The sequence below is a fragment of the Chiloscyllium plagiosum genome, unplaced genomic scaffold, assembly GCF_037043375.1.
Source record: "Chiloscyllium plagiosum isolate Xiang-an unplaced genomic scaffold, Cpla_swu_hap1 HiC_scaffold_50, whole genome shotgun sequence".
Taxonomy (NCBI): Eukaryota; Metazoa; Chordata; class Chondrichthyes; order Orectolobiformes; family Hemiscylliidae; genus Chiloscyllium; species Chiloscyllium plagiosum.
The window spans coordinates 53,072,590-53,085,043 of NW_028270188.1; the positions used below are offsets into that span (position 1 = coordinate 53,072,590).

General features: G+C 53.3%; 1 protein-coding gene across 1 annotated transcript in view; it reads right to left on the reverse strand.

Moving 5' to 3' along the window:
- Window positions 1-1,003: 1,003 nt before the first annotated feature.
- rfx5 (regulatory factor X, 5) overlaps window positions 1,004-12,454 on the reverse strand; it is a 112,951-nt gene continuing 101,500 nt past the window's right edge. Inside the window, 3 exon segments of the mRNA XM_087984968.1 lie at window positions 1,004-3,634; window positions 7,316-7,407; window positions 11,064-11,265. Of these exon segments, the coding sequence (XP_087841094.1) occupies window positions 2,927-3,634; window positions 7,316-7,407; window positions 11,064-11,265 (1,002 nt within the window). The 3' untranslated portion in view covers window positions 1,004-2,926.

Here is a 12,454-nt window from a genome sequence, read left to right on the forward strand (position 1 = left end):
GTCCCCAAGAACCTATCTATCTCCGTCTTTAATATACTCAATGACCTGGCCTCTGCCACCAGTGAATTCCACAGATTCCCCACTCTCTGGCTGAAGACATTTCTCCTTATCCCTAAAGCAGTGCCCTTGGGTCCTACCAATATCTACTCTGCTGACTCCTTCCCCCCGCCACACATCCTGCCTCCAGCATACATCCACACTTTTTCCTGGCTACAATCAGCTTCCGAAGAAGGGTCAAACTATTAACTCTCTCTCTCTCCTCTTACGCTGCTGGGCGCACTCCGTTTCGGATCTCCGTGGTAGGTTTTGTTCGAGTTCAGTGAAGCATCTGGCGTCCCATGTCAACGTCTCCTGGGCCATTCTGGCAAAGCTCCAGGCAAGCCTGAGGGACATCGTCTCGTTTTCCGCTTTGGGGACGTTGGCGTTTCTCAGAGCAGGTCCTCCGCCCCTCACGCTCCCACCCCTCCCACAATGCAGCAGTGCCTGGTTGACCTTGTTCTCCCTTTCCTCTGTGACGGTGCTATCACTTTAGGAAGGTTATTTCATCCTGTGTTTTTCTTTTGAAGTGGGGTTGTAAAGGCAGAGGGGCCAAAGTGGCTGTGGAAGACGGCCTAAGTCATTATTCAGAGGAGACCTTGTGCTTATTTTTTTTTTAAACAGTTGTGAGGATGGGAGGGCAGTGGTCAGTTCGCCCAGGCCAAGCTTATTTGTTTTTTTCTGTCTGTCGCAGTCACAAGCCTTTTGCGGTCTCAGAAGAGTTGGGACTCCAGTGAAGTGTCTCCTAGCTGCTACATCCTCTGAAATCTCTCTTGACATTGTTTCCTCCGGGATTGAAGAACTGCATCTGATAATCTGTGCCTGAATGTTTTGCCAAGGGGTGTGTTTATGGGATGTTACTGTATCAGGACAGTTAATTAGTAACAGGTACCATATCTATTATTCTGATAGGTTTTCCAATTGTTAAGTCAGTCTAAATTCCTCCTTTTTTTGTTTGTATTTTAACGACAGTGTTTAAACTAATTTTATTTGTGTCGAGCGGTTTGACCAGTTGCATCACATCTCGAACACTCACTTCACATTTACCCTTACAATAAGGTCAAGTGAAGATGTAGGTTACATTCTTAAAATATCTTTAGAGGATCTGGTCTGGTCCATATAACACCCACTCGTTTAGACCCATTTGACATCTCAATCTCTCCTTTACTGCTTCCTTTGTCTTCCACTCTGGGCAACCTGTGTCTTCCTTCAGTAAACTAATACTTCTCTCATTAGGGGAAGTGTGTGTGGTTCTGTGTGCGTGGTGTGTGTGCATGCGTTTTGTGTGTACGTGTTTTCTGTGTGCGTGCATTTGTGTGCACGTGTTTTGTGTAAGTATTTTGTGTGCCGTGTTTTATGTATGCATTTTGTGTGAACATGTGTTTTGTGTGCACGTGTTTTATGTATGCATTTTGTGTGAACATGTGTTTTGTGTGCACGTGTTTTGTGTAAGTATTTTGTGTGCCGTGTTTTATGTATGCATTTTGTGTGAACATGTGTTTTGTGTGCACGTGTTTTGTGTAAGTATTTTGTGTGCCGTGTTTTATGTATGCATTTTGTGTGAACATGTGTTTTGTGTGCACGTGTTTTGTGTAAGTATTTTGTGTGCCGTGTTTTATGTATGCATTTTGTGTGAACATGTGTTTTGTGTGCACGTGTTTTATGTATGCATTTTGTGTGCACATGTGCTTTGTGCGTGCGTGCGTTTTGTGTGCACGTGTTTTGTGTGTGCGTGCATTTTGTGTGCGCGCGCTTTTGTAAGTGCATTTTGTGTGCACATGTTTTGTGTATGCAAGTTACGTGTGCATTTTGTGTGCACATTTAGCGTGCGTGTTTTGTGTACGTGCACATTGTGTGTACATTTTGTGCGTGCACGTTTTGTGTACACGTTGTGCGTGCATTTTGTGTGCGCAAGTGTTTTGTGTGCACGCGGGTGTGTGCAAGCGTTTTGTGGGCGCGTGCATGTGGTGTGCGTGCACAGTGTGTGTGCATTTTGTGTGCACTCGTTTTGTACGCGCGCGTTGTGTGCATTTTGTGTGCACAGGCGTTGTATGTGACCACTTGTGTGAGCATATTTTGTGTGCCTGCACGTTTTGTGTGTGTGCATGTGTTTTGCATGTGAGTGCTTTGCGTGCACACACGTGTTTTTTTGTCTCTCTCTCTCTCTCTCTTGGTTTACAACCGGAGTACCAGACTCGATTGTGATCCTAGTTCTTCACCTGCACATATAGAGGTAGCGTCTTAACCCCTCCTGTTCAAACCCGAGACCTGGGCTCCCAGATTTCCCTCTGGTCGGCTTGTTAACCTTCCAGCCGCTATGTTTCATGATGCAGGAGCTCCAGGGCACAGCTGGCCTCACTGACAAAGTAAATTCTGTAGACTGTCTGGTGAAACGGAGAGGGACGCGGATTCCAGTCGGCGATGCTTTTCCTCGTTTTAAAAAGAACAAGGCGCGAACGGGTGCTCCTTTCGTCGTGATTATTTTTTTTTTAAAAACCCAAACGTTTCGGTGTTTATCTTTCAGTAAAGTATTTACAGCAACCTTAGGACGTGTAAGTTATCAAAATTAGCAACAGGTCGAAAATAAAAGCAGAGAAGACGGGAAAAATAAACAACAACAAAGAAAAAGAAAGAACGAGTGTCTTTCAGCAGGTCACCACTCCCGACAGTCCGCTGAACATTGGCACGGTGAAATTCAACTCGGGTGGGGGTCCCCCAGGAAGTCGAACTGAGGCCCAGGCCCAGGCCCAGGCCCAGGCCCAGAGTGGTAGCAGCTGCTGTGCGCACGTCAGGCGTCCTCTTCTGCCCCCCCCTCCTCCTCTCTCTCTCGGCCAGCTGACGACAGGAGGGTGGGGTGGAGTGGGGTGGGGTGGGGGGGAGCGAGCCACTGTCACGGGGGATGGGCGGGGGCTTTGTGTGGGGGAGACCGGGTCCTCCTGCTCCCCGGGTGCCCAGCCCACCACACCGGGCGGATCACCGACGTCTTGCGGGCCTCCTGCTCCGTTGGCGCGCTGGCCCGGGCCGGGGGCTGGTCGGCGCTGGGGGGCGAAGAGGAGGAGGGGGTGGCACAGGGAGGGGGAGGTGGGGGCTGCCCGGGCTCCGCGGGGGGAGCCACCACCTTGCGGGGGCGCCCCCGCTTCCGCTTGGAGGCCGGCGCCCCGCCCGGGGTCGCGGCCGGCCGCTTGGTAGGGGTGGAGCCCCTGGGCGCGGGGTGGGGGCAACGCCGCTCGACCTTGGGGGGCGGGGGCGGGGGAGGGGGATGGGGCTCCTGGGGCGGGGGCGGGGCAGTGGGGGCGGGCCCCGGGAGGAGGACAGCGACGTTCTTCAGCAGGGGGAGGGGCCCGGCCGCCGTGACGACCACCCCGGCCGGGCGGTTGCCCGGCGACAGCGCCAGGGAGACGGGGGCGGCCACGCGGAGGGGGAGGGCGGCCGGGGAGAGGCAGGGGGCCGCTGGGATGGTCAGCACGCCCTTGGCCTGTGTCTTGGGCTTGATGGGGGCGTAGCGGTTAATGACACTGTCCACGTCCACCGCGGCCGCCGGCTGTTTACCTCGCGGTGCTCCCGGACGCTCCTCCTTCCCACCCTTGGAGGTTTCCGTCTGCCGGAGAGAGGGAGAGAAAGTAACCAAAGGCCAGACCCCTCTTCACCGAAACCTCCCCGTACCTCCCTTCCAACCCCAAAAGGGGGACACACGCCCACCATCCCCCCCCAAGTGGGGTGGAAACAGGGACAACCCTGCATTTCCCTAGCGCCTCACCCCACCCCCCCCTCCTCCCTGAAGGAGCCAGTGGTGGAGGTCACGGCCTGCGACTTACAAACTCCTGCCTTACGACGTTTTAAATTACCAACGCCAGACCTACGACGGTGCAGGAGGGGCTGGTGTTCCCCATGTACCTGCTGCCCCTCGCCCCCTCCGGGGAGGGTAGAGGTGACGGGTTCGGGGAAGGTGCTGTCTAAGGAGCCTCACTGCAGTGGGTCTTGTAGACGGTACACCCTGCTGTGACTGGGGGGGGTGGGAGGGGGGGTGGGGGGTGTTTGTGGGTGTGGTGCCAATCGAGGAGGGGGGCTGCTTTATCCCCGGATGGCATCGAGCTTCTTGAGTGTTGTCGGAGCTGCGATTCAGTGATGGTAACATGTGATGGTGGTGGTTAGATTCTCTCTTGGTGACCAGTGGGGTGCCACAAGGATCGGTGCTGGGTCCACTACCTTTTGTCAATTATATTAATGATTTGGTTGTGAGTATAAGAGGTGTAGTTGGTAGGTTTGCAGAATTGGAGGTGTAGTGGACAGCGAAGAGGGTTACCTCAGATTACAACAGGATATTGATCAGATGGGCCAATGGGTTGAGAAGTGGCAGATGGAGTTTAATTCAGATAAATGTGAGGTGCTGCATTTTGGGAAAGCAAATCAGGGCAGGAATTATACACTTAATGGTAAGGTCCTAGGGAGTGTTGCTGAACAAAGAGACCTTGGAGTGCAGGTTCATAGCTCCTTGAAAGTGGAGTCACAGGTAGATAGGATAGTGAAGGCGGCGTTTGGTATACTTTCCTTTATTGGTCAGACTATTGAGTACAGGAGTTGGGAGGTCATGTTGCGGCTGTACAGGACATTGGTTAGGCCACTGTTGGAATATTGCGTGCAATTCTGGTCTCCTTCCTATCGGAAAGATGTTGTGAAACTTGAAAGGGTTCAGAAAGATTTACAAGGATGTTGCCTGGGTGGGCGGATCTGAGCTACAGGGAGAGGCTGAACAGGCTGGGGCTGTTTTCACTGGAGTGTCGGAGGCTGAGGGGTGGCGTTATAGAATGAGGGACATGGATAGGGTAAATAGACAAGGTCTTTTCCCTGGGGTGGGGTGGGGGAGTCCAGAACTAGAGGGGCATAGGTTTAGGGTGAGAGGGGAAAGATATAAAAGGGACCTAAGGGGCAACTTTTTTCACACAGAGGGTGGTGCGTGTATGGAATGAGCTGCCAGAAGAAGTGGTGGAGACTGGTACAATTGCAACATTTAAAAGGCATCTGGGTGGGGACATGAATAGGAAGAGTTTAGAGGGATATGGGCCGGGTGCTGGCAGGTGGGACTAGATTGGGTTGGGATATCTGGTCGGCATGGACGGGTTGGACCGAAGGGTCTGTTTCCGTGCTGTACATCTCTCTGACTCTATGGTGGAGATGGTCCATCCCAGCTCCAATGAGTTCAAGACAAAAAGATTCAAGTTCTAGTCTCCTAGATTGTGGGGAGGGAGGAGGGGGGGGGGAAGATTAGATGAAGATTAGATTCAATTAGGGACAATTTAGCATGGCCAACCCACCCTAACCTGCACATCCTTGGGCACTATGGGACAATTTAGCATGGCCAACCCACCCTAACCTGCACATCCTTGGGCACTATGGGACAATTTAGCATGGCCAATCCACCCTAACCTGCACATCCTTGGGCACTATGGGACAATTTAGCATGGCCAATCCACCCTAACCTGCACATCCCTGGACACTATGGGACAATTTAGCATGGCCAATCCACCCTAACCTGCACATCCCTGGACACTATGGGACAATTTAGCATGGCCAATCCACCCTAACCTGCACATCCCTGGACACTATGGGACAATTTAGCATGGCCAATCCACCCTAACCTGCACATCCTTGGGCACTATGGGACAATTTAGCATGGCCAATCCACCCTAACCTGCACATCCCTGGACACTACGGGACAATTTAGCATGGCCAATCCACCCTAACCTGCACATCCCTGGGCACTATGGGACAGTTTAGCATGGCCATTCCACCCTAACCTGCACATCCCTGGTCACTATGGGACAATTTAGCATGGCCAATCCACCCTAACCTGCACATCCCTGGGCACTAAGGGACAATTTAGCATGGCCATTCCACCCTAACCTGCACATCCCTGGTCACTATGGGACAATTTAGCATGGCCAATCCACCCTAACCTGCACATCCCTGGGCACTAAGGGACAATTTAGCATGGCCAATCAACCCTAACCTACACATCCCTGGGCACTATGGGACAATTTAGCATGGCCAATCCACTCTGACCTTCATATCTTTGGATTGTGGGTTGAAACCGGAGGAAACCCACGCAGACCCGGAGGGAGAACGTGCAAACTCCACGCAGACAGTCGCCTCGAGGGAGGGAATCGAACCTGGGACCCTGGTGCTGTGAGACAGCAGTGCTAACCACTGAGCCTCCGTGCCACCCAGAGTGCGGGAGTTGTAACGACTTGCCTTGCAGAGAGAGCTAAGCAGCGCGATGACGGGGGTGCTGAAAAAATCACAGTGCAGGACAAAGTCGAGAGGGAGGAATTGTTCCCACCCTTGAAACAATCGAAAACGAGACAGCGCCCATTTGAAGTCAGCAGAAACATTTTTACAACAAGCTTGGTTCGGGTGTAGAAGGACGCAGTGGGTTGATGTGCTTTCAATATGATGCAGGACGGGGCATCACATCTTCGTGAGGATGGACGGCCTTCGGGGGGTATGGGGGGGGTGTACAACGTAGTTTTGTAAGAATGATCACTGGCCTTCAGGAGTGAAGGTACAAGGAGAAGCAGGCCAGCCTGCCACCCAGTAGAGTCGGTCAGAGAACCAGGGCAGACAGTCTGGGAGGGGGGGGGGGGAAACAGGGGAACGTGACAGTGTTGTGGCTTTAACAAGTTCTTTTGTCCCGGTTTTTATTTCGAAGAGAGGTTGTAAGGCAGAGGTGAATAGCTATATTTCATAGCCACTACAGTAAACAGAGGGCTTGGGGTCTTTTATCTTAAAGCTGGAACAATAGAAGCAGCCTGTCTGGGTGTGGCCAGCTCTCACAGAAACCAGGAGCCCCAGTTTCGTTTAGTTTTTAGGTTTCTTTCGAGCCTTAATGAAGCAGAAACTATGTTTCCCTCTCTTTATTCCACCCAAAAGCTTGGAGTTCGCTTCCTGGGCTGCTGGATTGCGTGCCAGACAAAATCAGTTTATCTGATTAGATTAGATTAGATTCGATTACTTACAGTGTGGGAAACAGGCCCTTCGGAACAGTGAATTAGTAATCGGTACTGAATCTATTATTCGGTTAAGTTTAACAATAGTTATTCTAAGTACCTCTTTCTTCTGTAGGTAGTGTTGAAATAAATTATGTTTTGTTCACCATCAAGTCATTTAACTGATCACATCGCAGCAGGAACACAGCATGCTATATTTGCCGTAATAAATAACAGCTTCTTAAAATATTTTGAGCGGGTCTGGTCCGGGGAACGGGTTTATATCGGGCCCTTACCTGAGAGTCTGGTGATTTCTCTTCACCCTCCTGCTCTGCGTTCCTGGGTTGTTGTCGGAACTTTGAGTCCTTTGGCGATTTCAGAATGTTCTCTGCAAGAAATTCACACGGACAGGGGGTTGAGAACTTTCAAAAGGAATCACCTTGTATTTTAAAAAAAAGAATCTCTCCGTCTGCGTTCCTCGGCTTCACTCCCACAGCAGCTTCATGCCAAAGAAGTGGGCCACTCGGTCCAACTGATCCACACCTGCTGTCTCCTCTTTCTCTCACCCTATCCCAATCGCCACCTTCCAAAACTCCCCGTGAGAGCGAGACCCCATTCTCCCCCCCACTCCCCGTGGGAGCGAGTCCCCCATTCTCCCCTCCCACTCCCCGTGGGAGCGAGTCCCACATTCTCCCCCCACTCCCCGTGGGAGCGGGTCCCCGACTCCCCGTATCATCATCGTAACCAGTGAGGGAGCTCTGACAGATCTGACCTGAACTGCTCATTCAGTTTCTCCGCACGGACGCTGCCTGACCTGCTGGCTTTTCCCCGGGCTACTGACTCAGCCCTCTGGGCCGGTCAGGGAAACAAACCACTCCCAGACACAGCAACCCCCAAGGCTGCCCTCAAGAGATTTTCCATCGGAAAGGGAATCAAAGGTGATGGGGTTCAGAGGCAGGAGAGAGGGGGGTTGAGGATGGTCGGAGCCGCCAACAATCTCACAGACAGGCAGGGCACGCCCGAGGGTCCGAATGGCCTGATTCGCCAGAAGGTCTCACGGCACCAAATGACCTTTCACCCTGCCATCACGTCGCCCCCCATTCCAGTGAAAACAAGGGCCAGCCTCCCCGGTCCCCTGGGACCTTCAAGGAAGAGATCCATCAGATTGATCGGTAAATCTCAGAATCCCGACAGTGGTGGAAACAGGCCCTTCGGCCCAACAGGTCCACACTGACACTCCCAAGAGTATCCCACCCAGACCCACTCCCCCTATCCTATTACTCCACACTTACCCGTGAGTAATGCACCTACACGTCCCTGGGCACTATGGGACAATTTAGCATGGCCATTCCACCCTAACCCGCACATCCCTGGGCACTATGGGACAATTTAGCATGGCCATTCCACCCTAACCTGCACATCCCTGGGCACTATGGGACAATTTAGCATGGCCATTCCACCCTAACCTGCACATCCCTGGGTACTACGGGACAATTTAGCATGGCCAATCCACCCTAACCTACACATCCCTGGGTACTACGGGACAATTTAGAATGGCCAATCCACCCTAACCTACACATCCCTGGGTACTACGGGACAATTTAGAATGGCCAATCCACCATAACCTACACATCCCTGGGTACTACGGGACAATTTAGCATGGCCAATCCACCCTAACCTGCACATCCCTGGGCATTATGGGACAATTTAGCATGGCCAATCCACCCTAACCTGCACATCCCTGGGCAGTACGGGACAATTTAGCATGGCCAATCCACCCTAAACTGCACATCCCTGGACACTATGGGACAATTTAGCATGGCCAATCCACCCTAACCTGCACATCCCTGGGCACTATGGGACAATTTAGCATGGCCAATATACCCTGACCTGCACATCCCTGGGCACTATGGGACAATTTAGCATGGCCAATCCACCCTAACCTGCACATCCATGGGCACTATGGGACAATTTAGCAAAGCCAATCCACCCTGACCTGCACATCCCTGGGCCCCAAGGGACAATTTAGCATGGCCAATCCACCCTGACCTGCACATCCCTGGGGCACTACAGGACAATTTAGCATGGCCAATCCACCCTAACCTGCACATCCCTGGGCACTATGGGACAATTTAGCAAAGCCAATCCACCCTGACCTGCACATCCCTGGGCCTCAAGGGACAATTTAGCATGGCCAATCCACCCTGACCTGCACATCCCTGGGGCACTACGGGACAATTTAGCATGGCCAATCCACCCTAACCTGCACATCCCTGGGCACTACGGGACAATTTAGCATGGCCAATCCACCCTAACCTGCAAATCCCTGGGCACGATGGGACAATTTAGCATGGCCAATATACCCTGACCTGCACATCCCTGGGCACAATGGGACAATTTAGCATGGCCAATCCACCCTGACCTGCACATCCATGGGCACTATGGGACAATTTAGCATGGCCAATATACCCTGACCTGCACATCCCTGGGCACTATGGGACAATTTAGCATGGCCAATCCACCCTGACCTGCACATCCATGGGCACTATGGGACAATTTAGCAAAGCCAATCCACCCTGACCTGCACATCCCTGGGCCCCAAGGGACAATTTAGCATGGCCAATCCACCCTGACCTGCACATCCCTGGGGCACTACAGGACAATTTAGCATGGCCAATCCACCCTAACCTGCACATCCCTGGGCACTATGGGACAATTTAGCAAAGCCAATCCACCCTGACCTGTACATCCCTGGGCCTCAAGGGACAATTTAGCATGGCCAATCCACCCTGACCTGCACATCCCTGGGGCACTACGGGACAATTTAGCATGGCCAATCCACCCTAACCTGCACATCCCTGGGCACTACGGGACAATTTAGCATGGCCAATTCACCCTAACCTGCACATCCCTGGACACTAAGGGACAATTTAGCACGGCCAATCCACCCTAACCGGTACACCCCTGGGCACTATGGGGCAATTTAGCATGGCCAATTCACCCTAACCTGCACATTCCTGGGCACTATGGGACAATTTAGCATGGCCAATCCACCCTAACCTGCACATCCCTGGGCACTATGGGACAATTTAGCATGGCCAATCCACCCTAACCTGCACATCCCTGGGCACTATGGGACAATTTAGCATGGCCAATCCACCCTAACCTACACATCCCTGGACACTACGGGACAATTTAGCATGGCCAACCCACCCTAACCTACACATCCCTGGGCACTATGGGACAATTTAGCATGGCCAATCCACCCTAACCTGCACATCCCTGGGCACTATGGGACAATTTAGCATGGCCAATCCACCCTAACCTGCACGTCCTTGGACACTATGGGACAATTTAGCATGGCCAATCCACCCTAACCTGCACATCCCTGAGCACTACGGGACAATTTAGCATGGCCAATCCACCCTAACCTGCACATCCCTGGGCACTATGGGACAATTAAGCATGGCCAATCCATCCTAACCTGCATGTGCCTGGGCACTAGGGGACAATTTAGCATGGCCAATCCACCCTAACCTGCACATCCCTGAGCACTATGGGACAATTTAGCATGGCCAATCCACCCTAACCTGCACATCCCTGGGCACTAGGGGACAATTTAGCATGGCCAATCCACCCTAACCTGCACATCCCTGGGCACTATGGGACAATTAAGCATGGCCAATCCACCCTAACCTGCACATCCCTGGGCACTAGGGGACAATTTAGCATGGCCAATCCACCCTAACCTGCACATCCCTGGGCACTATGGGACAATTAAGCATGGCCAATCCACCCTAACCTGCATGTGCCTGGGCACTACGGGCAATTTAGCATGGCAATTCCACCCTAACCTGCACATCTTTGGACTGTGGGTGGAAACTGGAGCACCCGCAGGAAACCCACCGAGACCCAAGGGGGGAGAATGTGCAAAGTGCACCCAGACAATCCCCCGAGGCTGGAATCGAACCCGGGACCCCGGCGCCGGGTGCTGACCGACTGGTTGACGATGGTGCTAGAGGAGGTGGTGGTGGTACCACTCACCATTCATGAGCTCCTTCATCACCACGGCAGCGTTCTTGGTCCTGGGGCTGATGAGGTGCTCCTTCACGAGAAAGCGGGCCAGGTCCACCACCGTGTCAAACTGCCTCATCAGCACCCGCTGCGCCCACTCACAGATCAGGCTGATCGCTGCCGACATCAACACCTCATCCTGCTTCGACTTGCCTGCTTCCTTCGCTTCCACCTGGGCAGGGGACAGGGACAGAGACAGAGACAGACACACATGGTGAGACCACTCAGGGGCAGGGGACAGGGACAGAGACAGAGACAGACACACATGGTGAGACCACTCAGGGGCAGGGGACAGGGACAGAGACAGAGACAGACACACATGGTGAGACCACTCAGGGGCAGGGGACAGGGACAGAGACAGAGACAGACACACATGGTGAGACCACTCAGGGGCAGGGGACAGGGACAGAGACAGAGACAGACACACATGGTGAGACCACTCAGGGGCAGGGGACAGGGACAGAGACAGAGACAGACACACATGGTGAGACCACTCAGGGGCAGGGGACAGGGACAGACAGACACACATGGTGAGACCACTCAGGGACAGGGGACAGAGACAGACAGACACACATGGTGAGACCACTCAGGGGCAGGGGACAGGGACAGAGACAGACAGACACACATGGTGAGACCACTCAGGGACAGGGGACAGGGACAGAGACAGACAGACACACATGGTGAGACCACTCAGGGGCAGGGGACAGGGACAGAGACAGAGACAGACACACGTGGTGAGACCACTCAGGGGCAGGGGACAGGGACAGAGACAGAGACAGACACACGTGGTGAGACCACTCAGGGGCAGGGGACAGGGACAGAGACAGAGACAGACACACATGGTGAGACCACTCAGGGGCAGGGGACAGGGACAGAGACAGAGACAGACACACATGGTGAGACCACTCAGGGACAGGGACAGAGACAGAGACAGACAGACACACATGGTGAGACCACTCAGGGACAGGGGACAGAGACAGACAGACAGACACACATGGTGAGACCACTCAGGGACAGGGGACAGAGACAGACAGACACACATGGTGAGACCACTCAGGGGCAGGGACAGGGACAGAGACAGACACACATGGTGAGACCACTCAGGGACAGGGACAGGGACAGAGACAGACAGAGACACATGGTGAGACCACTCAGGGGCAGGGGACAGGGACAGACAGACAGACACACATGGTGAGACCACTCAGGGGCAGGGACAGGGACAGAGACAGACAGACACACATGGTGAGACCACTCAGGGGACAGGGACAGGGACAGACAGACAGACACACATGGTGAGACCACTCAGGGACAGGGACAGGGACAGAGACAGACAGACACACATGGTGAGACCACTCAGGGGA